At 34.7% G+C, this 26,162-nt stretch overlaps 7 protein-coding genes across 7 annotated transcripts; 5 read left to right on the forward strand and 2 right to left on the reverse strand.

Annotated features, from left to right (window-relative positions):
- The first annotated feature begins 1,217 nt into the window (after window positions 1-1,217).
- On the forward strand, window positions 1,218-4,362 carry F4813DRAFT_343893 (glycoside hydrolase family 2 protein). Its single transcript, XM_049241585.1, has one exon. It carries the CDS (start codon window positions 1,419-1,421, stop codon window positions 4,236-4,238), a length of 2,820 nt encoding a protein of 939 aa, XP_049104183.1. The 5' UTR covers window positions 1,218-1,418; the 3' UTR covers window positions 4,239-4,362.
- Window positions 4,363-5,252: 890 nt separating this feature from the next.
- Window positions 5,253-5,968, forward strand: F4813DRAFT_102754 (uncharacterized protein). The gene is made up of 3 exons (XM_049238404.1): window positions 5,253-5,302; window positions 5,360-5,554; window positions 5,609-5,968. The coding sequence occupies exons 2-3, from the start codon at window positions 5,396-5,398 to the stop codon at window positions 5,795-5,797; spliced, it is 348 nt and encodes a 115-aa protein (XP_049104184.1). The 5' UTR covers window positions 5,253-5,302; window positions 5,360-5,395; the 3' UTR covers window positions 5,798-5,968.
- Window positions 5,969-6,268: 300 nt separating this feature from the next.
- Window positions 6,269-7,637, forward strand: F4813DRAFT_378538 (Ecdysteroid kinase-domain-containing protein; the record flags this gene model as incomplete). Its single annotated transcript, XM_049245348.1, has 2 exons — window positions 6,269-6,665; window positions 6,796-7,637. 2 exons carry the CDS (start codon window positions 6,269-6,271, stop codon window positions 7,635-7,637), a joined length of 1,239 nt encoding a protein of 412 aa, XP_049104185.1.
- Window positions 7,638-7,849: 212 nt separating this feature from the next.
- On the forward strand, window positions 7,850-9,457 carry F4813DRAFT_343898 (carbohydrate esterase family 1 protein). The gene is made up of 4 exons (XM_049241586.1): window positions 7,850-8,495; window positions 8,573-8,924; window positions 8,989-9,029; window positions 9,083-9,457. Exons 1-4 carry the CDS (start codon window positions 8,204-8,206, stop codon window positions 9,289-9,291), a joined length of 894 nt encoding a protein of 297 aa, XP_049104186.1. The 5' UTR covers window positions 7,850-8,203; the 3' UTR covers window positions 9,292-9,457.
- A 1,349-nt stretch (window positions 9,458-10,806) lies between these two features.
- F4813DRAFT_384935 (NAD(P)-binding protein) lies at window positions 10,807-11,672 on the forward strand (the record flags this gene model as incomplete). The annotated part of the gene is made up of 2 exons (XM_049246175.1): window positions 10,807-11,024; window positions 11,090-11,672. The coding sequence occupies 2 exons, from the start codon at window positions 10,807-10,809 to the stop codon at window positions 11,670-11,672; spliced, it is 801 nt and encodes a 266-aa protein (XP_049104187.1).
- A 1,468-nt stretch (window positions 11,673-13,140) lies between these two features.
- F4813DRAFT_102786 (NAD(P)-binding protein) lies at window positions 13,141-14,387 on the reverse strand. The gene is made up of 2 exons (XM_049238405.1): window positions 13,671-14,387; window positions 13,141-13,592 (listed from the first exon to the last, which is right to left on the reverse strand). Exons 1-2 carry the CDS (start codon window positions 13,951-13,953, stop codon window positions 13,174-13,176), a joined length of 702 nt encoding a protein of 233 aa, XP_049104188.1. The 5' UTR covers window positions 13,954-14,387; the 3' UTR covers window positions 13,141-13,173.
- Window positions 14,388-14,425: 38 nt separating this feature from the next.
- F4813DRAFT_343904 (uncharacterized protein) lies at window positions 14,426-15,306 on the reverse strand. Its single transcript, XM_049241587.1, has one exon. It carries the CDS (start codon window positions 14,880-14,882, stop codon window positions 14,661-14,663), a length of 222 nt encoding a protein of 73 aa, XP_049104189.1. The 5' UTR covers window positions 14,883-15,306; the 3' UTR covers window positions 14,426-14,660.
- Window positions 15,307-26,162: the final 10,856 nt, after the last annotated feature.

The following is a 26,162-nucleotide window of genomic DNA, read 5'->3' on the forward strand; positions in this document are numbered from 1 at the left end:
CAGCTTCGGAGCCTTGGAATGCGATACAACCAGCCAACCAACCACCGGTCGTATCCGTGGAATTTAAGATCCGAACTTAGTACGGAGAGGATCTTAACCGAGATCTAATACCCACTGGAACCTAGAAGGAGCAGCAACTCCGACACCACAACTATATTCACGATATAACTTGGTGTTATAAACACTTAGTATGAGGAGGAAATAAGATACGCGGAAAGGCAATATCAGGGCGCTTGGATAAGCCAATGTTAATATTGGGAAACGAGTTTTGGATTCGAGAATATTTTACGGGTTTTGTCCTGAAGGAAGGTTTCCCCGTATTCGGCATAAGTTGCCGGCGAATGCGTATTCGAACAGGGACGGCATTTGGCCGAGATTATCTTGGACATAGGGGATGCACTAAGCAATACTACAGTGCAGTACAAATTATAGTATTAGACAATTTGTAATCTAGTCTATCTGGTCTACTCAACACTAGATCATGCATAACCAGTATAAAAACTGTTGTGACTTCCATCTTCATAACATAACTTTCTATGCTCTCGTTTAGTAGTACTAGGAGGGCAAGTTACTGACGATTGATTTACTTTTCTTCTTATGTAGAATTGTTTAATATTTTATTGGTGCGATCGTACTGCGTTTATGAGTTGGGATTTAAGGAGACGTTGGTATGTAAATGCCCCGCCACGGGGTGGTTCAGCAACCTCAGCCAATGAGATTTAACAAAGCGTCCACCGTGGTTTATTTATATACACCTTCGGAACTAGAAATTATGACACAGGCAAAGTAGAGATATTGGTAGAGATTCTTGGGTAAATGAATGTTGGAACTAACTATAAAATACAAATACGTAAAGTATTGGTGTTCTAGGTCGGGCAGTTATGGGCCCGTACCCTTGATCGAATCCTTCTTTTGGCTGGGATTATTATATGAGTTCTGAGATAAAATTTCAAGTTATGTATTCTTTTATATCAATAACTACTATGAGTTGACTTACACCCGTTGGTTCAATTATACTCATGAATATATATATATATATACCTATCTATCAACTACCTAGTTACTTCTTTACTATGTAAAGTTGCCTTAATTTATCACACGTCTAAGCGATGTGGGGATCTCAAGTTGTCAATATGCGGGCTGGAACCGCGGACCAAACAATCGTTGCTGACGTTGTATCGCATTTGCATCATCTCAGCATTCGAACCAATGACACCCATCATCCGTGTGGCGGAGTGAACGTCCAGGCTCCCATTATGATTCCCGAGCCCTTCTTGACAGGATTGTAGGATTCGAGCCTCGGCTGTAGGGTAATATATAAAGGTCATATTGCTTAAGCGTTTTCCTATAGTTATGGCTTATGTTCTCAGAGCTCATTGCCAACTACTTAGCTCTCTCTGAACACGACACCGGACGACATGCGCTTTGCCCACCTCATCGCGTCGGCAGCTGTGGCTGCCGCCGCGAACGTAGTAGACTTGTCCGACGTAGATTGGACGCTTACGAACGATGAAAGGCATATCTCGGTTCCTGGTAAAGTCCCTTCGCAAACTCACCTGGACCTTTTTGCCGCGAAAATCATAGATGACCCATATCATGGGCTGAACGACTTCGACCTACGATGGGTCGCCATGGCCGACTGGAACTACACTGCTCAAGTCGCTGGATTATCGAAAGACGAAGGCCTAACCACTTTCTTATTGTTTAACGGTCTCGATACATTTGCAAACATTAGCCTGTGCTCTAAATCTGTTGCGAACACAAACAACCAGTTCCGCCAATACTTCTTCGACGTCACCGATGTTTTGTCGGCGTGCAGTTCCGATTCTCCTGAGCTTCTTATTGAATTTGGTAGTGCCCCTAGAATCGCCAATGAGATTGCAGCTCTCCCTGGAGCTCCCACTTGGCCCGAAGGTCCTACTATTAGCCTTGAGATTGAGTTTGAATTCGGGAACCGCCAGTTTATCCGAAAGGAGCAGTCAGATTTCGGCTGGGATTGGGGCCCAGCGTTCGCTCCGGCAGGTGTCTGGCAGAAGGCATGGGTTGTACAACTTCAAAAGGAGGAGGTCCACGTTCGCAACTCGATATTCGACCTCTATCGCGAGGGCCAATTGAACCTTCTTCCCCCTGACCAGAATGCCAATTGGGTCTTGAACGCCAGTATTGATGTAATCGGCACCGTGCCCGAGGGGGCGACCATGAACTACAAGATCTTCGACCTTGCTACTCAAAAGGAGGTTAGCAGCGGAGATCTGACAGGCGTGGAGAATCATGGAGATGTGATTACTGGCAATGTTATTCTGGACGCCAAGGACTACAAGTTATGGTGGCCGAACGGACTAGGAACTCAGAACCTTTACAATATTACCGTCGATGTAGTATCTGAGTCGGGCAAGGTTTTGGTCTCGGTAGTGAAGCGCTCCGGATTCAGAACGATCGTTATGAACATGGGTGAAGTCACGGACGAGGAGATAGCCCAAGGAGTGGCCCCAGGTACCCACTGGCATTTCGAGGTCAATGGCCAAACATTCTACGCCAAGGGTAGCAACTTTATCCCGCCAGATACTTTTTGGCCCCGAGTAACTCCAGAGAAGATCCGGACAATTTTTAATGCGGTGGTCGCTGGAAACATGAACATGCTTCGTGTCTGGGCGGGCGGCGCATATCTACCTGATTTCATATACGACCTTGCAGACGAGATGGGCATTTTCCTGTGGTCTGAGTTCCAGTATGGCGATGCTCTTTACCCTGTTGACCCAGATTTCCTTGAGAACGCTCGCGTGGAAGCCGTGTACAATGTCCGTCGTATTAACCACCACCCTTCGCTAGCTCTCTGGGCCGGCAATAACGAGATCATGCTCTTGATGATTCTAATTCTCCAGATTATTGCACCAGATGAGCTTGATCACTACACACACGACTTTGAGATGTTATTCTTAGACACGTTGGTCCCCGCTGTCTTTGGAAACACCCGTAGTATTAGCTATATGTCGAGTAGCGTGAATACCGGATATTTGTCTCTCAATCACAGCAACCCGAGGCCGATTATTGAGCGATATCTGAACGCTACGCCCGGAGAGATCTATGGAAATACTGACTACTATAACTATGATATCTGGCAGGGATTTAACGCATCGAGTTATCCGGTTGGTCGATTCGCAGCTGAATTCGGGTTCACCAGTATGCCTAGCATTAACTCGTGGAAGAATGCCGTAGATGAAGAGGATCTTTGGTACAACAGCTCGACCGTCGTGCTCCGGAACCACCACCAACCTCCCCGTGGGCTTAACACTAGTGATTTCGAGAGGGCGAGCGAAGGGATGATCCAAATGACCAACAGTGTAGAGACATACTATCCCACGCCAATGAAGACGGATCCCATTGCCAATTTCTCCGCCTGGTGTCACTCGACGCAGATCTACCAGGCCGACTTCTACAAGAGCCAGATTGAATTCTACCGTATTGGCTCGGGAAGACCCGAGCGCCAGCTCGGAAGCTTGTACTGGCAGCTTCAGGATATCTGGCAGGCACCGACATGGTCGAGCATTGAGTACGAGGGCCGATGGAAGATCCTGCACAACACCGCCAAGGATATCTACCAATCTGTCATCGTCGCGAACCTCTGGAACGTAACTACCGGAATCCTCGAAGTTTACGCAGTGAGCGACCTCTGGGAAGAGACGAAGGGCAAGGCAAGTCTTAGCTGGGTTGGTTGGGATGGCAGCGTTCTCGATGTTGATACAGCTGATATCAAGGCGGGAGACGTGGACTTCACTATCGGACCGCTCAACACTACGTTGCTCGCACGAGTAGACATGAACAAGTTGAAATCGGACTTGTCGTTCGATGCGAGCAAGGCCGTGCTGGTGGCCAACTTAACGGCTACCGGAACCCCGCCGAACAGCGAGGCGACGAAGACTTTCACACACACCAACTACTACACGCCTACGCCGTTAGCTTCAGCTGCTCTAGTTGATCCTGGCGTAAGCGTCGAGTATGACAGCAACGCCAAAGAATTCGTGGTCCGAGCCGACAAGGGAACTAGCATCTGGACTTGGGTCAGCGTGGGAGACAAGGATGCCGACGATGTCATCGTCGCTTTCGACCACAACGGATTCCTGCTCAGGAAGGGTGAGGAAAAGCGCATTGGATACAGCGTCATTAGCGATAACGGGCAGAAGGCAGGGTGGGAGAGCAGAGTTAGTGTTGGTAGTATTTGGGATAATACCTTGCCGTAAAGGGTAGTGGGAAATAGGGGTAGGAAATAAAGTGACAGAAAGTAGGTGATATTCTGACTCTTTTAATGATATAGTAGCTATTGATTATATCTTTATATATAAACATAATCTACATTATATTTAATGCTCTCGTCGTGTTTTATGGGGTATCTAAAGTACCCTATTCGTGATGATTCGTCGTTAATACACTCTCATATAACCCACAGCGGCCATTTTATAACTAGTACCTAATTGAATGGAGTGAAAGTTGGCCTTGCATAACAACCCTCATACACTCGGGCACTCGGGCACTCTGGCATATGTACCCCTCAAAGTTACATGCTTAGGTTACGTTTTTCTGTAGATTTCCAATCTTCTAAATATAAATATTGTAAGGTTATGAGCGCCTCTACGCCAACCTGAATTGTTCCTCACGTAATTTAGCATTATCCGCCAATACAATACATGGAGTCGTCTTTCGATAACCGCAACCGCGTTTGAGACCATTTTTGATCTACTAAAGCCGCATTCCTATTTTGTCGACTTCATTAGGACGTTTGGGTACCGAGAAGATGACCATTGTCGGGAGGTCTCTGGATACCGCTGGCGCCGTGGTGGGGCATCAACGGCCGATGGTACAGACACCCCTGAACAACTACGATCTACGTACCATTTTTCTTTGCTGACTACTAGGAAGAATTCTGTTATATTGTTAGATTTTTCCAGCAGAATGGCCGAGCCCAGGGCCGTACTTGGTCGCCTAGACATACGGGGATCTATCAAAAAACAAAGCCTATCACTCGAAAGTAGGGACAGAGGCCAAAGTAGATTTTTCGGTGAGCTTCTTCGATTGTCAACGCTTGGAGCGCTACCGCCAGGATATCATAACAGCCAAGGGGGTATTGGATTCCAATATTGGCATAGCGCATGGATGTCAAAATCGTTGTAGACATGTCGTTGTGCTATCCAATATATCCTTGGAACTTACACCCTTGCGTGAATTGGAGGCTCTTGAGGAGGAGCTTGTCGGCTATAGGCGGACTCTAGAGGCAATTCTTTATCGCTCAGAAGGGGTGCTTCGACTTGTAAGATGTCTTCTCTGGAATTATATGACTGATAAGGAACCACTAACGGTACAGCAGCTTGGGAAAATTCTGGATTTCCGTCACGATGAAACCATGCGCATTCAAACACAGCTGTTAACCCAGTTGTCGAGGGAGCAGGCAAGCTCAAACGACCAGATTGCTCAAGTCCTAAGGCAATCCGCAAATGATTCCAGGCTGCTTAAGGCATTGACCATCATGACAACTCTTTACCTACCTACGAGTATTGTGCTGGTAGGTTCCCACACCAGAATAGCTAAGAAACATGTACAGAGACTAATCTTACAGGCTTTCTTCGGCTCCAATTTTATCCAGACTCGAGAGATAGATACCCCCGGCAAAGCTCTTAGTATAGTGCTTGTACAAGAAGCTTGGCTAGCTATAGCGATCCCGGCACCGTTTACAATAGCAACTGTAGTCATGATTTTTTGGATGGGAGGGTTGCCGCGTTTCAACGTAAAACTGCCATGGTCCTAGGCTAGGGATGTAAAAACTATGAGTGAGGATGTTATATCATAAGAGGTACCTACCTGGTAGTCAAATTGAATAGGTCCAAGGGAATGGTTTTTGACATGACTATATGCTTTCCTAGATTTCAAGCTCGGGCTTTCTTAGTTTAGAGTATGGATTACTTGTTTATGTTGTATAGAATTTGTATTCCTATCAATATAATGTGTTCCCAGCTACAGAGACGTAAAAAGGGGGTTATGGTGGCTTACACGCCAGTCAGCAGCTGTTATAAATGTTAACGGCCCGGCAAGAAAATACACCCAGTCGACATTTACGGGCCTTCAAATCTACCTTTAGGTAAGTTCACCGACAACTCTATCATCAGACTTATAAATCCGCTATTTACTCCAAAAGCTACGGCGCTTTTTAGCTTCCAAGGCTATAGCTATGCGCCATGTTGTTCAGAACCAAATTGAGCCCGAGCGCGTGGCCGCCATCATGTTGTCATGGCACTCTCTTGAATTAGTCTCGTGTAGGAAAATGCAAACATTATGGGCAGGGTACGGGTACATCTACGAGGTCAAAGCTCGAGCTACTAGTGATGAAGCCACAGCCGAACTCAGAAGGAAATGCGGTCCTAATATTCCTAATACCAAGAAGAACGAAGAATTATTTCCTCTAATCCTCAAATACATCGCGCCTCCGCAGAAAAATCTGGATTTCAAAGATGAAGGTCATTTACGCAAGCTAATGAGCTATGGAGTTGAGCAATACTTTTACAGCTCCGTCGCCCCGTTACTGGAGGAGGATATCGGCGTGGCTCACTGTGTTGCTACGACACTGGAGTCTCATGGGAAACCCGGTGCTGAGATGCTCCAAGGTCTAACAGCAACAAGTACGCAATACACTTTTACTCATCTACAGCTTTCTATGAGTTGTCCCCACCACACGACCCGTCAAATGAGCTTCTATATGTGCCTTGAAATTCCTAAATATAAATGAAAGTTAACTCATTCTTCTTATAGTCATGTCTGACCTAAGACCTAAATTTCCTATTGCTGGAGAGAAAAGGTCAGAACTCGATGAGAAACAGGTCTATGCTGCACTAGATTGGCTCTCTAGTTTCCACGGAGCCAGTCGGAAATTATTGCCTGCAAATCTGCAAGAATACTTGTGCCCCCCTCTTGAAGAAGCCGAGAGACGACGGAATGGAGATGACTCTGGGAAGAAGTTGTGGCTTAATGGAGGGTATACATATCTCGCCACTCGCCGTGCCGAGTATGCTGCCCTTGCTGAAGACGAGAACTCGGAGTGGTCTACGCTCTGCACGCCAGTCACTCCGGGCGGGCAGTCCATCTCCGAGATGGTGGCTACCTTTTTAACTCCACGTGGCCGCGAGTATGAAACTATCATCCATGGGGACGTTAAATCCGAGAATTTGTTTACAACTGAGCCCGGTCATAGGGTTGCATTTTTCGATTTTCAATATGTCGGTCTCGGGTTAGGTGCCTGTGATCTCGCTAAATTATTTACTTGTTCAGTTCCGTTAGAAATACTTATAGACGAACAAAGTAATATCCCCAATGAGCTCCCGATGGGTAAGGGCGAGGAAACACTCCTTGCTTATTATCATTCGAAATTAACCAATGACTTCAAAGACGCTGAAGGGCGAACGCAGGAATACGACTGGAGTCTATTCGTTCGGCATTGGGAGATTGCGCTAGTTGACTGGTTGAGATTTCAGGCTTCCTGGGGGTTCTGGGGCAACACGGAATGGCTCGAGGCCAGAGTTCGATTTATTCTGCAGGATCAACAGTGGAGAGGTTGGCTTCAAGAGAACCTAGACTTGGGACCTGAGATGAGATAATCATGGAGGCTGAATTAGACTGTTTCCGAGTAGATTGAATGAATATAATAATGCGCTGTCTGTTATTTTCGTAAACTAATATTAGTGTTCAAGTTGGAGGCTCCCGGACGGGACGCTGCGTTGGGAGCAGCTATTTCATATTTAGCCGAGAAGATATATGCGTGAGCGGCTTGACCCAGAACGTCGCGGCGTTTTGACTTTACATGTTTCAATATCAACGGCCTTACACACGTCACGATTGCCACCTGGGTCCCTATTCCCCAACTTCTCCGCAGGGGTAATGCTACCTACTGATTAACCGAACGATCCGCTTTCCTGATTCGGATCGAGGCAGGCCACGATGAATTTACCAACAAGTAGATTAGCCTAAGGGATGAACACGCAAAGGAGACATCCGGGGAAATGGCAATGGTCACATGAGACTCGTACAAGACAGACCCAGGTAGGATGAACGGAATCAAAATGTTTATTTACCTCGAGGATCGCCCACCGGTTGTTAAGTGATCCTTTGAGGGAAACTACTGGGACATCTAAGTTAATATCGGCTCTTGTGAAAAAAAAGCAATATGAAGGCCTTTTCTACACTCGCAACTTTAGTTGCGCTTGGCAGTTGCCAATCCCTCACCCAGGTCAGCGACTTCAGCGGTACTCCCACGAAGCTAGGCATGTACTCGTATGTGCCCAGTAACCTCAAGACCCCAGCGCCCATTGTCGTAGCTGTACACCATTGCCAAGGTTCAGCTCAGGGATACTTCTCTGAGTCCCAATACGCGCCATTGGCCAACCAGTACGGCTTCATCTTGATCTACCCCAACTCTAGGTCCAGTGGTGGCTGCTTCGATGTCGCTTCCGACGCTAGTATGACTCCCTTTCTTTTCTTACTATACTACCAATCTATCGCTATGGTAAGAAAGTTCCTAACAGAGTTCATATAGCCTTGAAGCACGATGGCGGTGGTGACAGCCAAACCATTGCCAACATGGTCAAATACGCCGTACAGAAATACGGCGGAGACGCAAACAGGACATATGTCACTGGAACTAGCTCCGGTGCCATGATGACCAACGTCCTTCTCGGAGCCTACCCCGACGTTTTCAAGGCAGGATCCATCTACTCCGGTGTTCCAGACGGATGCTTCGCCGTCCCCGGCTCTACTGCCACTCAGGACCCCCCGGGATGGAACAACCAGTGCGCCAACGGACAAACCACCAAGACTGCTGCTCAGTGGGGTGACCTCGTGCGATCTTACTACCCAGGATATACCGGCCCTCGTCCCCGAGTCCTAGTGTAAGAAGAACCCTTACCGTCAGAATACGACTTTGGACTACTTGAGCTAACCAATATTCTGCAGCTGGCACGGCACCACTGACAGCACCCTGCGATACCCCAACTGTACGTTCTAGCCCTATGAAATGCGTAGTGAACAATGCTAATTTCATAAACAGACCAGGAGACACTTAAGCAGTGGTCCAACGTCTTGGGTCTTACCACTTCCAAGGACACCGCCAACACTCCCCAGAGCGGATACACCCAGACCATCTACGGCGATGGCACCGCCACGACAGCGAAGCTTGTTGGATACAGCGCCCAGGGCGTTGGCCACACTGTGCCTGTTCACCAGAAGGACGATCTCGCATTCTTCGGCCTTGCGTAAAGGCAGGAAAAGGGTCACCAATTGACTAGGGCGAAAAGTTACTTGGCTTTTCCAGTTTGTAAATAGCGAAAGCTCGGTTATCTAGCCGATCAAAAATTGTTCTTTTCGCAGTACTATATTGAGGCTAGCTACTCAGACGTATATATAAGTTTATTTTGCCTCGTAACTCTTTATTCAAAGCTCAACTATCACGCAGTGTTCAAAATGTTAAACCACGCTAGGCATTGAACTCGAAAAGCTTAGAGGATCTAGCGGGTAACTAAGGTCGGAATCAAGGCAATTAGCCAATTTCGATATTATAGAACGACGATATGCGTATAAGGTAAACGCCACGTAGCAGCGATGGCAACTCTCTGCTATGAAACCCTGAAATACATTGCGCCGGGGTAACTGGAAACCCTACTGAAGACTTCAGTCTATTTTAAGAACTGAAGCTCAAACAGCAGCGCCTATCTCCTGTGGGTTCCCCGTGGGGTCAGGGCAACTAGGAACGTCCCGGAAGCTTAATATTAGATACTTCTCATTTAGGCTATTAAAGCTCTTTGAAGCCTAATGCGAAATATCTCTAAGTAGTCTATGATTCTATTTATATTACTCCGTCCCTACTATAGTAAGGCCGATGACCGTTGAAGAGAAAACGTTTCGACCAGTCTTGCTCCTCGAGCACATTCAGTCCATTAGTCGGACTAGGAGGTTGCGAAAGATATGATCTAACCGCATTCCAAAACTTTCCGCTATCCACCAAGGTTATACTTCACCCTCCATAGGCAAAATATTGAGCCTACCTATCCTCTAGAATACTTTTAATCTTAAGGAATTGTTGGGAAAGTCGAGATTCAAACAAATCGACTCAAACTCACGGATATTTCCGAACTTAAAACATCAATCAAGAACGAATATCTATAACATGGTCTTATAATGATGGTTTCAAGTTACACAGATCTGAGATCGACAAATCCTACAATGCCTATTCGTAGTAAAAGCACTTCGACTACCGAATTGAGATGGGCCTGGGTTGACAGGGAAGATGCCTTGGCACAGCAACCTTAAAGAACTACACTACCTTAGCTATACCACATAGCCAATGACGGTTGAATACAAGCTGCCGATATAGAATGTCATTGGGGTAGATCATTAATATCTGAAGCTTGGCTGTGGGGTTTACCCTAGGTAGATCAGGCGCAATCCATGACACCATGTGGAAATAGGAGGCATTGGGGTGTCCCGTATGCATTTCCCGAACAGGCGCTTTGTTTAGTATATGAGGTATATGAGGTAACACTCGCGTCTATTCCACTTTAGCTTGTCAGGCAAATGTGCGCTTAGAAGATGAAGTAGAGGGGAATAGCTTTACTGGGTCTCGGGATATACCATGTAACATCCCTAGTGGTGACTGGGAGGAGAACTTCACCATCATCATCGATATCTAGCGTGTAGGAGATATCAACTCTTCCAGGTTAATACCTAGATGCCACTTAAGTTGGATTTTATTATCTTAGACAATAAAAAAACAAAATGCCCTTCCCGTATAAGAACGTCCTCTTAATCGGCGCCACAGCCGGAATCGGGCTGGCGCTGGCGGAGCGCATGATTGAGAATGGCATATTCGTTATTGGCGTCGGTCGCCGGAAGGAAAGACTCGACGCGTTCGTAGCTAAGTACGGGTCTGACAAGGCCGCAGCGTCGCAATTCGACATCACCGAGTTTGACAAGATCGAGGCGTGGGCCAAAGGGTAAGTAACCTACCGATCCAAGACTAGGTCCACGTTGATCCCGGCTCGCTGACCGATGCGCATAGCATCACCGAGAAGTACCCCGACATCGACGCCGTGATCCTCAACTCGGGCATCCAGCGTACGCTGGACTTCTCCAAGCCCAAGGAGATTGACCTGCCCCGGACGATGCAGGAGCTAGGCACAAACTACACTTCGTATCTGTATTTAATCACATACCTGCTACCGCACCTACAGTCGCGCGTGCCGAACCCCGCGGCTCTAATCGCCGTGACCTCCGGGCTAGCACTAGTCCCGCTACCGCGGTGCGGCAACTACTGCGCGACCAAAGCAGCGCTCCACTCGCTGCTATGGTCCATCCGCGCGCAGCTCTCCCACGACGAGGGCAGCCAGCACATCCGGGTCGTCGAGATTTTGCCGCCGGCCGTGAAGACCGAGTTGCACTCGCAGCAGGCGGAGCTTGTCGAGATCGGACAGGGCGACATCGGTATCCCCGTTGAGCAGTTCACGGATGAGGCGTGGGCGGGCTTGGTTAGGGGGGACGAGGAGATCCCCGTGGGCCATGTTAAGGAGCGCTTTGAGATTCTTGAGGGCCCGAAGAGAGTCCCGTTCCAGAAGATTGTAGAGACGTTTATGGGGAAGAAGTGACAACTAAAGGAGAGGCTGTGAGCCTAGTTTGTATCAAGGAAGAGATAGAAGGTTTGGGGTAGAGATGTCGGCTTTATGTTGTCGAGGTACTATCTTCCCGTATCTTGACTTAGATATAATAGCCCCTTTGCAATAAAATCGGCAAAGGCCATGAGTTGGAAATAAATATTTAGTTTAGTAGATGATGTAGAATACTTCTTAAGCTGTTATTATAATTGTCAATCTTCTAGGTTAGTCCACATAAAATAATAGTTCTACACTCATAAAGGGGGTACGTACTTGTCAAATAATTCAAGACTGAAGGGCAACTATCACGGGAACAACTACAAATCCTACGGTTAGCACGGGAAGGCAGATGCACATTGTTAGTGGTGATAGGAATTATGTATATTGAGGAAACCCCCGAAGCGGGATTTTGTGGGAGCTCTATCAAAGACTCTAGTAGCCGAAGATCATGATGATACCCCTTAACTACCAGTCCATGATGAATAAAGCTATAAATCCAGCAGTGCCAACGATTAAGATGTATATAGCACCTTTAATTGCTTTGACGACTCTCTTGCCGAAACTCTTGTTTGTCTTTTTGGTATCCATAATTGCTATGGTAAGAAAAATCTTCAGGTCAAGTCCTCGGTTCCATACCTGGGTATTTATATTCTTCCTAGGGGGCAGCTGCTACGTACGTACGTACGAAAGGGAAGAAAAGCCTTTGACCCTTATTCCTTGAGCGTGACTAGGAGAGTATGCTACTCGGTAACAAAGATCATCTAGTTAACACCTTATTCGCTCATAGGTCCTGATTGTTGTAATAAATTTAGAGCGCTAGTCTCCTTAGTTCAATGACAGCAAACAAAGATGTTTGCAAGTTCAACACATCACCGCCAATGAGAAACATGACCTGTTGAAAGTGATGGTTCAGGCTGATTAGATACATAGTAGTTGTTACCAACGCCTTCTACATAATAGGCATAGGTGGAATAGTAGTGATTAACTACATAGTAAGGAAAACTCATAAGTCCTAGACTAATTCCTTCGAGTCCATGGTAGTGGAGATTTCATGCAAGATTGAATAAGATCCTCCGCTATGTATGTGACGGATCAAACAACTGCACGAAATATTGAATCGAGCTAATCATAACTTGGCATCTCATGTGCTTTTGATTCTCGAGTGACACTATGACAGGAAAGGAGAGCTCTTCCACCTTACTGTGGAGACCATATCGAAGTCCCCGCGGTCGTCGTATTACCATCCAATGAGACGCTATACGACAGGAGTAAGACAAGCCAAGGGTATTGCATTTTTCTTCTACCAAGAAGCTGGCCGTAACAATTTAGTACGCAGAGCCGCAGATGTGTACCTAGGTAGTTATAATAGGATTCGTGATATGTGCATTATTTCCCAACTTCCTTCCTGCTCCCCTATCACCCAGATATGAGATATCGCCCATGCGCCAGACTCCATGTCCCAAAACAAAAGGTACAATCATCCTATGCACCCCTCTTAAGCCTTCCACTCGTCTCGTCCGAGCTTGAGGATATCAGATGACTCCAGAATCCAATATTTGCTCGGCGCCTTGCCCTCGGCGGCCAGTACGGAAGCGCGAACAGCAGCACGTCCGATGACCTCCGCATCCTGACCCCAGAAGTCTTGCGCGCCTTGAGTGATCTTTCCTAAGCCGCGAACGACGGTGTTGAGTAATGGTCCACCCGTGTGCTCGACCTCGCGCTGCCCGAGAATTAGGCCCGGTCGTAGGATGATCGCTTGGTCGAATGCGAGAGACTTGATCGAGTCCTCGACGCCGACTTTCATCTTGGAGTAGGGAGCGGAGCCGCCAAGGAAACCGCGCGTACCGGCTGACGAGATGAAGATGAACGTTTTGACTCCGGCGGAGTGCGCGGCTTTGGCGAGCTCGATGTTAACTGCGCAGTTGGCAACTTTTATTAGTCCCGCTTGCTATAATCAAATTGCGCAGAAGGGAATGAGAAGTTCCAACGTACGATCATGGTCTATTTTCCATTGGTTTGCAATGCCGCCAGCTTGAGCTCTGGTCGTTCCCAAGGCGGAGAAAACTACAGACGGCGGGGGCGCAATGGACGAAATATTGGATGCCCATTTGGTAGTGTCGGCCTCAACGGCGGCGACTAATTTGGGCGACTCTGCTTTCGGGTGTCGTCGAGAGACGGTATAAACGGACTTGAAGGCATCAAGGCTGAGGAGAGTGGTTAATATGTGAGAGCCTACAAGGCCTGTGCTACCGATAACTGCAGCTGTCGACGTCATGATCGCTCGAAGGATTGAAGATGTTGGTTTGTGGTAAATGATGTTGGAAGAGACGTGCGCCAGTGGCTTTAATAAGGGAACGCAGCCCACTACCTAGGTACCTACCCGATATAGGTATCAGGTGCTGCTACTTCGGAGTATTTTGGAAGGCAATTCGGGGGAATAGTCCTACCGCGATTCAATTACTCATCAAGTAGGTACATACTAACGTCGTACAAGAAAGCTACTACAGTGACGCCATTTGATAATAGCGCGGGCAGTTCTAGGGCAAAGGGAAGGTACAATACTATTACATGCAGCTACTGACGGTATGTACTATTTTAGGCGGGTTCACTATTCCTGCCGAGGCTTCAGCTCTGACTACGACACCGTGACTGCGACACCGTGACTGCCTAAGACATCTTCTAACATAAGACTTACGAAGTGCTTAACCTAATGCTTACACTAAATATTTACATCTACCTGCTATAAACACGATTGGTCAATCAAGGTATTGCTCGTGGATTTTAGGTAGTTACGAATTGATGCTATTATATAGTCGGGTAAATATACCTCCTTTTTGCCACCCAGTCTCACGCTTTCCATGTTGTTATATACATAGCGCCGGTGTCTCGTATTGTACATAAGCCCGCCTACTGCTTAATGGCGTACCTAGGAGGTAATGGGCCGACTCGGCGTGGCTTGGGGTCGACGGCTAGATCTTATCTTCAGGAATAAGAATTCTCGATTATCCTTTCATTGGTGTGGCGTTTATTAGTAGGTATACGAATATTGTCTGCGCAACTCTGCCCTTTAAGTCTCTTAACCTCTTCAAGAATTTCTTGATCGGTTCGGAGCTTCTCGGCGGGTGACCGAGTCAAGACACCATCCACTGCCTTGGCCTGGCTGTTCCGAATATGTAGGCTGCTAGAATACCATGATGGCCTCATTATCTAGATCGACTGGTTTCCTATCACCCCGCCTAGTCTCCTATAGAAGAGAAGAGAAGATCAACCGCATCTCCATTAGAGCCGGGCGATAATAGCCTGTGTCGAGCTGGGTGAAATACATCTCGAATAAGGAAAAAAGTTTTTCTCTTACATTATTGCACATTGAGATGAAATCTCATTCTCATATTCTGTGCACTCATATCAGTGAAATTATGGGGATATTTGCCATAACCTTTGGACGGGGTCTTGAGGGTCCAAGCTATCATGATCCCTTGTTTCCAATTGGTCAGGATCCTTGGCAAGGCGAGGGCACAACTCTCTATGATACTTATCAACTTTCAACATGAGCATTTATCATTCAGTTTATTCTCTCATATAAGTGGCCTTAAACGTCTTTCACTTTCATATTGTATTAATTTTTCTACAGATTACGATGTATTACGATGTATTACAGTTTGTATTCTGATAGAATCGCAACGACAATTAATACTATAGTTATATGGGTAAGTAAAACCCTTATCATAAATATCGCGCTAATCATATAATATATTCAATGCCTGTTATGGTTTAGTGTAAATTTATATAGGGTTATTATCAAGGTTTAAAAAATCATCATTTTTAAAAAATTTAAAAGATTTAAAGTTATTTAAAGATTAAATTTAATGTTATATATAGTTATTATTAACGTCGTATATATTTTAACATTATTATAACATATTAAATATTAATTTAAATAACCACGATTTAAATATAATTTTTTAAGTTTTTATAATATACTTATGTAACTTATTATATAATAGCTTTTTGTTTAAGTTATATTTATTTTTAATATAATTTTTTATTTAATTTTATATAGTTTTTATTAGATTTAAATTCGGTAAATACAATGGTTAATTAAATATTTTAATATTATGTTTTTTTATATCCTCGATTATAACCGCGGTTTTATAAGTTAAAGCGTTATTTTATATAAAAATAAACTTTTTACTATCGTTTTGATAACATTAACGTATTTAACTATTAATAATAAATATTATATAAATTTAATAAGTTTTTATAATTATTATACCTTAATTTTTTTCTAAAATATATTAAGCCTTTTATTTGTAACACCCGAAAAAAACCTTTAAAATATTTAACCTTTTTTTATTAATGTTTTTTAATTATATAAGTATCGTTTTAAACCTTGTTATTGAACTGGTGCTGGTGTATCAGGTGACCTTAATCCTGATCATATAATCATATTCTTAGTATAAATACTATTTATAGTCGCATACACCTATTTTACATAATATCATTTATTTTTAATACAAATCATTTCTTTTTATTATTAGTCATCATCTAAAAGTCCTTAATACCAGGTTTAATAGGGTTTGATCTAAGGCTAAGACATTTAAATCTTATTCAATAGCAACCCCTAGCAATTTAAACCCGTAACACCAGTCTTAGAAGGACTGTTATTATTGTCGAAAATGCCTTATCGTAGCTTGATTGGGTAGCCTCCCATAGTTAATAAAGTTTACAATCCCATAGTCCACAAGGCCTACGATATATCAATCAATAGCCAAATTCATAATAGCTTCATTGATACCCTTAGTTAATAACCTAAATATAAGCTAGATAACTTGATCAAACAATTCAAACCTTATATCAATCATATCAACCTATTCAAAGATATTTACCTATTAGTCAATTCAGTTATGTCTTGATATATCAGTTAATATATACGATATAGCCTTATCGAGAGCCTTATCTACAGCCTCATCGACAACCTCAGCAATCACGTTACTTATTGATCAAATCAATACGATCCCCGAGATACCAATATTCTTATACCTTAAGTTAAGATATACAAGATACGATACAATTCAGGAAACATTATTATATTAGGATTCAATTATCAATTTCAGGATACGTGAGGGCCATAACACATCTTAGCTAATCAAATATTAGGAAATAAAAGGTGGCCTTATTAAATGCGTAAAAGGATTACGGGGATAAGGTTAGCGAAAATATTAACAATTACCACGTTTAAAATTATATTTTAAATTATTTAAAAATAATATATAATATTTTTTAAATTATATTATATCTAATATATAAAATAATTAATTATAAAAAATTAATAATAAAAAAAGTAAAGGTTAAACCAACCAATTAATTAATAAGTTATTAAATCTATTATAAAAAAAGTAAGAATCTAATTAATATTAAAACTTATTTAAGTTAATATTAAGATATTAAGGGAGGTAAATAACTTAATTACGAAGATTATTTATAAAGGTTATATAATATTAGGATAAAAAAGGGAATAAAATTAGCTAAATTTATTACAAGGGAAGTAAAACCGTATAATAATCTTTTTATACAATCTTTATACCACAATCTTTATATATATTCAATTTAACAGTAAGTATTATAATCAGATTTGTTATTATACAATTCTATATAGTTAAAGGATATAATTTAATAATATAGGATATCTGATTAATAAATCCTAATTAAATTAATTAAATTATACAGCATATAAATTTATTTAAGATACGATTTAAGACCTGATAATACCTAGGATATTGAACTGATATGGTGCCATATTGTTAAGAACAAGGGTATTATTATGTAATCTTAAGTTACAGACCATATAAAGGTTTAATATTTATTATATTCTTTTGATTAAATAGTTATAATTATTACCATTTAATTATACATTTAATATAAATATATTTATTATTTTCTTATATTTATAACTTATAATCTTATTTTATATATTTATCTTATATATTTTATTTGATTAATAAATTTTTATAATTTTTTTAAAGTATAATATTATTATTAGTTGTTTAAGGTTTTTTACAAAAATTTAAACATTAAAATAATATGTTATACTTTATAAAAGATATTAATTCTTATTTAATAGTAACTACTACAAAATTTGAATTTGTAATTTTAATTTTAAAAGAATTGTTAAATATTAATTAGTAAAAATGGCTTTAAAAGCCAAGAAATTGACTTCGAATATTTATTAAAAAAATTTATAAAAAAATGAGGGGATTATAAAAATCCCGAAAATTATTAGATATTTAGGATAAACTGTTATTAAATTGTTATAAAAACCCTTTTACAAATTAATATTACTTAATTAAAAATATTTTTATTAATATAAAATAATTATAACTAAAATATATTAAAAGAATATTAAAAGTAATTATATAGTATAAAACCATTTACGAATTAAATAATTAAAAATAGTAATTAATATTATAAAATTTATAAATTAAAAAATATTAGGATATATAATTAAAAATAATATATAATTATAATAAAGTTGTTATTAAAGGATATAAAACTAATATTTTTAAGGATTATAGTTAAAATATGATTAAATATTGGTAAAAAAAGGATATAAATTAAAATATAACACCATAATTATATTATTAAAATGAATAATTTATAATTGATAAGTAATAGGATTTAGTACTAAGAAATTTATTTACTTATTACCTTAAATACATAAAAGAATTTATTAATTAAAATATTAAAATGGAATGGATAAAATATTATTAAAGTTATTGTGGTAACCTTGTTATTGCTTATCTTAATATATTTTTAAAAGGTACGAATAAAGGTTAAATTGGTGATTACCTACTTATAAACTAAATTTCACGCCAGAAAAAAGACGTTATGCGATAGTTAAAAAGTCGATCAGCCTTTAATAAATAAAGATAAATATTATTTTTACTTTTGTATTGAAAATAGGGGGTAAAATTACTAACGCGAATTATTAGTAAGTCAAATATTCTTTATATCTTTATTATAACAAAATATTAATTAACCTTTTAAAAATATCTTTAATTAACTTTAAACTAATAATATTAGTTTAAAAAATTAACTAATATAGTAAGGAATAATATCTAGATTAGAAATATAACCAAACTTATTATCCCTTAAAAATATTACTTTACCATTTATTAATACATTTTGAGTACTATTAGCTACCGGTTTTATTTATACTGATTAGTTAAAATTTAAAATATATAAGGATATTTCAATTATATTATTTAATAATAAAAGTAATTAAAACAATAAATTCTTAAAATAATCCTTAAACCTTAAATAAATATAATTAATAACACTTATTAATTAGTTATGATAAGTTATTGTTTAAAATTTTAATAAAAGAATATCTAATTAATGTAGAAGATTAATTAATACTTAACCGATTATACATTAAGATTTTATTAAGAATATATTTATTATATTAGCTATTATTTTAATTTTAGTAATTTTGTTAGTAATATAAGTATTAGTTTTTAATTAAAAATTGCTAATTTATTTATATTAAATTATTTTATTAAATTTGTAAAATTATAAGGATAAGTTATTCGATAGAATAAATATTATTTAATGGTTAAAAGATGTTAATAAGATTTTTTATCGATATAGAATAGTTAATTATAACCAGATTAAAGAAATCTTAATATAGATTGTTAATAGTAATATGCGTAAGAAGGTTAATATAACTATTGATAGTACGATTATTTAGGACGAAGTTTAAATTTTATTAAAAAGAAAATTTATTATATGTAATTTATATTAATATAAATTATATAAGTTAAAGTTAAGAAATCTTAAAAATAGAAATGTTTTTAATAATCCTATCAAATTTATGGACTTGATTAGGAATTATGTAACTTTTTTTTAAAATATTAAATCGAATATAATATAGAACATTAATCCTAACGATTATGTTAATATTATTTTGGAACAAATTAATAATAATATCTTAAAAAATATTATTTATTATACCCACTTTTTTTTTATAAATATTTAAATTGTATTATTTAATACGATTAAAAATATAATATATAATTGGGTTAATAAAAAAGTTAAATTGTTAAATTGCTACCATAATAGTAAAAAAGTTAAATTTTAAACTTTTGATAATATTAAAAATATTTTTTAATAATTTATTAATTGTTTACAAAAGAATAGCGTTAGTAACTAACCTCGATTTAGGATCTTTATAAAAGATAATAAGTTATAAGATTTATTAATTATAAAGAGCCTAATAAAATATTTTAATATTATATAAATTAATATACAAAAAGTTATAATGGAGTAGATTAAATAGGAATTAGCGATTATTAGAAGTATACCAGGAATATTGTTTTATATGATAATATATAATGAATGTATAGCGTATTTTAATTAACCTATCGAAATTAATTAGATTTAAGCCTATAGATAGCCTTAATTTTTTAATTATCGCATAAGAAGTTATAATTAAGTTAAATTTCTCCTTTTATATGTAGTTAATTATTTGTTTAATATATATTAGTTTTATGGTATTTAAAGAAATATATATATACGTTATACGGTATTTTTATATTTAATAATATATAATATAGCTATAGACGGGTTTTTATATTATAATAAGACTTATAATATATATATCATAAATTAATTAAACGGATAAGGACCAATCTAGAATATTAATATCCTTAATATAATTTAATTAGCTATTAAATAAAAAAAAAACTATTAATATTACTATTTATAAATATATTTACGATCAAAATATCGGTAGCCTATTTGCTAAAAAACAAGTTAAATATTATATTAAAAAGATTAAAATCGAGTAGAAATTAATAATATTACATTTTATTCCGATTAATTCGATATTTTAAGATTAAACTATTTATATAATAATAGAAATTAACGCTATAAAATTCAGGAATAATATTAAAACGTTTAATTAAAATCTTCTTATTAAATACGGATAATTCCCGGAAATAATAAGAAAAAATAATATTGCTTATATAAAAGGTATTATTTAGAAAGAAATTAATAACTAGTTCGAAAATCTGCTGGTAAATATTAATGCAATTAAATAACAAAAGGGGCTAGACGGCGAAGTTATTAAAGTTAAATATTTTGACAAAAATAAACTTAAGAAAATTAGCGATATTAATTAGCTGGAAGCTAAAAAACCTATATTAATAAAGATTTCGAATATGTATAATAAAGAATTTACGAAATTTTAAGAAAATAAGCTTATAGAAAACTTTAAGAAATAATTTAATATAATATAGAATAAAATAATCAAATTCATACCTAAATTTAATAAATTTATTTGTTAAAAATTAGTTAAGAAATTTAAAAATTAAAAAATCGCTTTAAATTTAACCATTAAAATTATAAAGGAATAAACTTAGAAAGATGTTAATATTAATATTAATTATATTAAATTTATTAATTTGTAATTAAAATTATATATGTTTTTTTTGGAAAATATTAAATGACTTTTGATTAATTAGTAAAATTAAAAGTTGTTACTTTTATTATCGAATAAATCTGGAATATATTTTAGGCTATATTTAAAATTAATAGTTAAAATTAGATTTTATAAAAATGAAAATCTAATTATTGGAATTATTAATATAAAAGCTGAATTATTAATTATAATATAGTTATATATTAAATAATATAATTTATTTTATAGGCAAAATAAAATGGTTTGGAAAAGATTTGGTTAATTGATTTTAGTTTTAATATTAAGATATATTAAAAGGTTTATATAGTTAATTGGTTAGTTATTATAATTATCTATTTATGTTATAGAAGATAAATATTATATAAGTAAGTTTATTTTAGGCTTAAATTTTATTTTTTAAATATGGATAAATATGATAATTGAAGATGATAAGATTTTGATAAGAATTATAACTTTTGGTTTAATAATGATTGAAGTATTTTTGTTGCTTAAAAATTCTATTAATTGAATTTTAAAGGATTTTATTAAATTATATTATATGTAGGAAAATTTGGGGTTGTTAATGATAAAGGCTTAGTTAGCGGTATTATAAGGCTTATTAATTTAAATAATTTATTAATTAATAAATTAATATATAGAATATTCGCTAAGATTAATATAATTACAATAAATATTAAAGCAAAATTAAATTATAACCGAATTAATTTTAATATTGAAAATATTTATAAAAAAGATATAATCTTTAATAATTAACTTAAAATATCTTATCATTTAAAGGTAAACTTTATTAAACAAACTTTATAAAATTTTAATTATAAAGATAAATATTTATTTTATTTAAAGAAAAACGAAAAAATTAAAGTAATATTATTTAATAATTAATTCTTTACATTTATAATAAAGGCCTTACGCGAAATATAGAAATAATTTAGAAAGAAATAGTAAAAGATATAAAGGCGTTTTAATAATTAGGTAATTTAGGTTAATATAATATATAAAAATAAATCTTAAAAAATTTATTTTATTAATAATATACCATTTAACGGATTAATATTATTTAAATTATTGAATTGGAAAGATAAGATATTTGAAAAAGTTTTAAAAAATATTAAAGGCTTAAAGTTATTTAAAACGGATGGTTTATATCAAAATATTACCTTGTAATTTATTAAAGAACCATAAAAAACATAACTTATCCTTAAGTAATTTAAAATTTTAAAAGTTAAATTACAAGATATAAAACTTACTAATTAAAAGAAAGAGGTATTTATCAAAATACTTTATTGCTAAAAAATGGTTTTAAAATGGGATTTTATTAAATTAGGGAAGATTAAAAATAAAATTACGTTACCATATATAATTAAAATAGTTTAATATAAGGTTTGGCAGGTTAAAAATATTTTGATTTTAATTTTATTAAAAGATTAAGTAATTAAGATTTTATAAGATAGGATAAAAGTGGGAATTTTGGAAAAAAGTTATAGTTTTTATTGTAATGTTTGGTTTATTATTAAAAAAAAAACGGTAAATTATAATTAATTAATTTTATTATTAAATTAAATGTTTAAATAATTAAAAATGCGTTTTTTTCGAAAAATTGCGATATGTTTATAAAAGAATTTGCTACCTACGTAATATTCTTATATATAAATCTATTCTCAAAATATAATTAGTTAAATTTATTAGTATATAACCGAAATATAATAACATTTATTATTTCAATTGGTTTTTTAAGATTTATTATAATCTCAATAGAAATAACAAATTTAATCGCATATTTTTTTAAAATTATAAATTGTATATTATATAACTTAATCCCAAACATTTATAAATTATTTTTTAATAATGTTAATGTTAAAAGTCCGAATATTAGGTATGGTAATTAAAAAAGTTACCCGGGAATTTGCTGATTTATATTAAAACATATCGAAAATTTAGCGAAGGTATTATTTAATTTTAAATTAGCTAAAACTATTATAAACTTTATGAAATTTAAATTTTATAAACCGACTGTTGAGATCGTAGGTTATATCTATAGATCCAATAACTAATTATTAAGAAAAACCAAAATTTTAAAGATTCTTAAATGGGATATATGTAAAAATATCTCCAAAATCTGATTATTTCTAGGCCTAACGGTATACTTTTGTATATAGATTAAAAATTATGCTATTAAAACATTATCCTTAATAAGATTATTGCAAAAAAAAAAGCTGTTTATATAGGAAACATTTTAAATATAATATATGATTAGATTAAAAAAAACATTTACAAAACCGTTATACTTTATTATATTTAACTACAATTTAAACCGATTAATAATGTTAAAAATAAACGCATTTGGTTAAGGATGGGGAGTAGTAATAGGATAGTTTGATAATTAAAAGAATTTTAAACTTTTTTATTATAAATCAAAAGTTTAGAAAGGAGTTAAATTTAAATATAATATTATGAAATAGGAATGTCTTATAGTTATGAAAATATTAAAATGTTTAAGAAATTATGTTTATAGTATCCGATTTTAACTTAAAACTAATACAAAAGTTTTAATTTTTTAATTAAATAATAACTTTAATAATTTATTAAATATAACGCTATTAAAATAAATTACTTATATTAAAATGTTTGATTTTGAGATAAAATATATTGCAAGTAAATGCAATATAATAGTTAATGTTTTATTAAGAAAATTTAACAGATTATTTAATTAAAAAAATAAGTAATAGGAAAGAAACCTAAACGATTTTATTAATGCTTAACTTAATATGATTATTTTATTTTTAATTAATTTTAAAACCTAAAATCATAATTACAATTTATAAAATAAGTTATAGTTAGCTGTATTATATTTAATTGATAAATGGATTGTTAAATTTTAAGAAATTATAAAATATTTAATAATATTAAAATTATTTAAGCAATTATCTATTAATTATATAAAAAAAGGTTGAAAGGCTTGAGTTAATTTTAAAATAAAGATTTTAGAATATATTATATCTAAAGGAATTTTTTAGAAGAAAATTAATAAGAACTAATTAAATTACCAAGTTATTAATTATAAATTTATGAAATGAAGAATTATTACTGATTTATATATTTAATATAGATATAAAAACCAAATTTTAATATTTCATTACATTTCTATTATATATTATTAAAAAAAAATATATAAATATATTATAGACGTAATAAAAACTTATATTTAATGTTAAAAAGTAGATTAAAATAAGCCGTTAAACAAAGTAAGTTATTTAAGTTTAGATATTATTTTAATTTATTAGATTTTAGACATATAGTATATGTTTAACAATTATGGATATAAAGTAATTATCGAAGTTAAAGAATAATTATTAAATTATTTAAAAGTAGCTTTTTTAAGAGTAATAAAATTAGTAAACGTAGCAAAATTCATAAGAAAAAGAATAATTTTATAATATGGTTAACTATTAAAGATTAGGGTAAATAAAGGCTTAGAATTTAAAAACAAAATTATAAAAGTCTGTAAAGAATTAGGGATTAGGAGAATAATAAAACTACTTTACTTTTTGCAAACTTAGGGTTAAATCGAAATTGGTTATAAGTTAATTAAGTTTAAACTTATAAAAATAATTAATGGAATTGGTAAAAATTAAATATAATATTTAAATGTAATAGTATAGGTTGATAGGACTATAGTTAAACTTAATAAACTTAGCCTATACAAGATCATATATAACAAATACCCGATTTTCCCAATCGAAATATTAATTTCATTTTAAAAGATATTAAATTGGAAAAAAGTTAAAACCTTTAAAGATTTAATCGTTATACGTATATAAATAATTAAACGCTGTTTAGTTGATATCAATTATATCGTATAAATTATTACTGAAAAACAACAAGTAATAATTATAAGGAATAATTAGTGGAATGCTTATAAAATAAAAAAAAAGCTTTTAAAAATTAATGATCTAATATTTTTATATGATATTTTTAAATATATTAATATATTTTAAAAATGTTAATTATAGTATAGTTGGTAAGGATTTTATTTAATTAATAATATCTTTAGCTTGGATAGATATGTTATAAAAAATTTAGGAAAAAACAAAATATAAAGGAGTGTAGTAAGGAATAAATTAAAGTTATTTATTTAAGACAATTAAGGATATTAAGAATTTATAAATCCTGAAAATGATGAATGGATTATTGGATTAATTTTGGAATTTATTAATTAAAATAGTTTTGAAATAGCTAATATAGTTATTTCAAAATTTGAAAAGGATAATTACGAAAAGATTAAATAGTAAGAGATCAAAATTAAGGTTGATATATCGGTAGAAATAAAAGAAAGATATAAGGATTATATGGATATTAAATTTAAAGATATTAAATTAAAGGAATATAGAAAGGGATTATATTATTATTCAATGCGAATAAAAATATAAAAAACGCGGCTTAATTAATTATTTTATAATTATTAATTAATTAAAAGATATAAGAATTGATAAAATATGTAAGTTAAAGTTTAATTAAGGTATTATATTTATTTATTATTAAATTGCGTTAATTATTATTATTTATTTTATTATTTTTTATTATTTAAAAATTTTTAATAATAACGATTTACTATAATACTTTTTTATATACAGTAAATTATTTAGTGTAATGTTCTTAATAATTAAAGGATTTTTATTATAATTAATTTAAAAATAATAAAAATAAAATTCTTAAAACAAATATTACTTTATTATAAATAGATAGTTACCATAGTTATTACTAAATTGATTAAAAATTGATTGGTAATTAAAAAATAGTTATATATTAGCATAAATTAAGGATTTGGAAGATTTAAAATGTTTTTTATAAATACGATATGGGACTTTATTCAAATAATTATAAATTTAAACGATTAAACCTTTAATATGTTTGGGATTTTACAATTAAGTTATAATTTATCCAATTAGGCTACCTTAATAAATGTTTACGTATATAGGGAATAAACTATTTATAACTTAACTTTAAAT

Source organism: Daldinia decipiens, assembly GCF_022478715.1.
Source record: "Daldinia decipiens strain CBS 113046 unplaced genomic scaffold F4813scaffold_2, whole genome shotgun sequence".
Taxonomy (NCBI): domain Eukaryota; kingdom Fungi; phylum Ascomycota; class Sordariomycetes; order Xylariales; family Hypoxylaceae; genus Daldinia; species Daldinia decipiens.